Source organism: Terrapene carolina, unplaced genomic scaffold, assembly GCF_002925995.2.
Source record: "Terrapene carolina triunguis isolate 2854851 unplaced genomic scaffold, T_m_triunguis-2.0 Scaffold23140, whole genome shotgun sequence".
NCBI classification, from domain to species: domain Eukaryota; kingdom Metazoa; phylum Chordata; order Testudines; family Emydidae; genus Terrapene; species Terrapene triunguis.
In genome coordinates, this window is record NW_020687491.1 from 3,256 (window position 1) to 5,699 (window position 2,444).

At 44.1% G+C, this 2,444-nt stretch overlaps 1 protein-coding gene across 1 annotated transcript; it reads right to left on the bottom strand.

Annotated features, from left to right (window-relative positions):
- Nucleotides 1-406: 406 nt before the first annotated feature.
- Nucleotides 407-1,493, bottom strand: LOC112125347 (olfactory receptor 14A16-like). Its single transcript, XM_024223769.3, has one exon. It carries the CDS (start codon nt 1,491-1,493, stop codon nt 534-536), a length of 960 nt encoding a protein of 319 aa, XP_024079537.2. The 3' UTR covers nt 407-533.
- Nucleotides 1,494-2,444: the final 951 nt, after the last annotated feature.

Consider the following 2,444-nt stretch of genomic DNA (forward strand, 5'->3'; position numbering starts at 1 on the left):
GCCTCCCCAGTAAAGGGCGTTTAAGGACTTGCGGGGATATTTTGGGGGAAGAGGAACTCCAAGTGGTCCTTTCCCTGTTTCTTGTTAAATCACTTGGTGGTGGCAGCGTACCAGGTTTTAAGCTAAGCTGGTAGGAATAAGCTTAAGGGGCTTTCATGGGGGTCCCAACATCTATACCCTAGAGTTCAGAGTGGGGAAGGAACCCTGACAGCATTCATACCTCAATCTGAGTTATTATCCCAAAATATAAGAAGAGCCAGAGACCTCATTAGGGACTTTGCTATGGCTACTAATTTTATAGGCAAGGGTGTCAGATAGTATGGTGATTGGTTGCAGTATACAATAGATATATTCCGATCTTATTTACATTTCTATAAACCTATAGAAACTCCTTTTTTTCTTGAGTCATGTTTGTCTGTATTTCTACTAGTGTAAATACCCACTTCTGCATAAACACATTGCACAGTATTTTCTCATGGAGGCAATAATGTCATCAGCTGATTATATTTATAAAGAAACACAGAATGAAATTGTTACCCAAGGAGAAATATGGACATTTTGTTCTTAGTGAATAACCTCCAACCTATCCATTTACTCAGTGCATCTTTCAACTCTTTGTTTCTCATGCTGTAGATGATCGGATTCATCATGGGTGGCAACACAGAATAGAGAACAGCCACCATGAGATTCAGACTGGATGTTAAGCTGGAGGTGGGTTTCAGGTAGGCAAAGGCAGAAGTACAAAAGAACAAGGAGACCACAAAGAGGTGAGGGAGGCAGGTGGAGAAGGCTTTATGGCGGCCCTGCTCAGAGGGGATTCTCAGCACTGCTTTGAAGATCTGAACATATGACACAATTATGAAAACAAAGCAGCTTGACGCTAAGCACAGACTAAAGATGAGAAACCCAACTTCAGTGAGGTATGAGTCAGAGCAGGCGAGCTTGAGGAGCTGGGGGATTTCACAGAAGAACTGATCCACCATGTTGCCTCCACAGAAGGATATTGCAAACGTGTTCCCAGTGTGCAGTGCAGAATTGAGACTGCCACCGATCCAGGCACTGGCTGCCATTTGGACACAAGCTCTCCTGTTCATCACTGTCTCATAGTGCAGTGGTTGGCAGATGGCGACATATCGGTCATATGCCATGACGGTCAGTATGGCAAAACCTGCTGAAGCAAAGAAGAAGATGAGAAATATTTGAGCAACGCATCCAGAATAAGAAATCGATCTTGTGTTCGTGAGGGAATTGGCCATGGATTTGGGGATGCTGACAGAGATGGAGCCGAGGTCTAGGATGGACAGATTCATCAGGAAGAAGTACATGGGGGTGTGAAGGTGGTGGTTGAGGGCTATGGCTGTGATGATGAGAAGGTTCCCCAGCAGGGATATCAGGTAAAGCACTAGAAACACCACAAAGTGTAAAATCTGCAGCTCCCGAACGTCAGAGAATCCCAGGAGAAGAAATTCAGTCACAGCTGTTTCGTTGGACATTTTCTTCCTCAGTCCGCTGTGTGATGGCTGTGGAGGGAATGAGAAGGACAATGGTCAGTATTAGAGCAACAGAGGGAATGTCCCTGATTCCCCTTTCCCTAGGAGGGATAGCTCAGTGGTTTGAGCATTGGCCTGCTAAACCCAGCGTTGTGAGTTCAATTCTTGAGTTGGGCCATTTAGGGATCAGGGCAAAAATCTGTCTGGGGATTGGCCCTGCTTTGAGCAGGGGGTTGGACTAGATGACCTCTTGAGGTCCCTTTTGACCCTGATATTCTATGATTCTAACATCTCACTATATGAATATCAAAGGTGCACAGAACTCATCACTTACAATGACAAGGTGTTGTTACTGCTCCTTGCCTCTGACAATCAGTGAGTTCTGTTATCACAGTAGTGTAAATTGTGTCAGCTGCTTTAAAGTCAATGGAGCTTCATCACTTTATCCCATCTGAGGATTTTGCCCATGGTGTGGCTTGATAAAATGCAGAACAAAGGATGGAACAAAGCCCACTCCAAATCCAACAATTCTTGCAAAGTAGGTCCCTCCATTGCGACCATCACCAACCTCACAACTTGGGAATGAAACTCATAAACCAGGGGTCAGCAACCTTTCAGAAGTGGTGTGCCGAGTCTTCATTTATTCACTCTAATTTAAGGTTACGTGGGCCAGTAATACATGTTAACGTTTTTAGAAAGTCTCTTTCTATAAGTCTATAATATATAACTAAACTATTGTTGTATGTAAAGTAAATAAGTTTTTTAAAATGTTTAAGAAACTTCATTTAAAATTGAATTAAAATGCAGAGCCCCTGTACCGGTGGCCAGGACCCGGGCAGTGTGAGTGCCACTGAAAATCAGCTTGCGTGCCACCTTCGGCACACGTGCCATAAGTTGCCTACCCCTGTCATAAACTAAAATGCTAACACAGCCTTATTCCCACTTTGCAGGGCA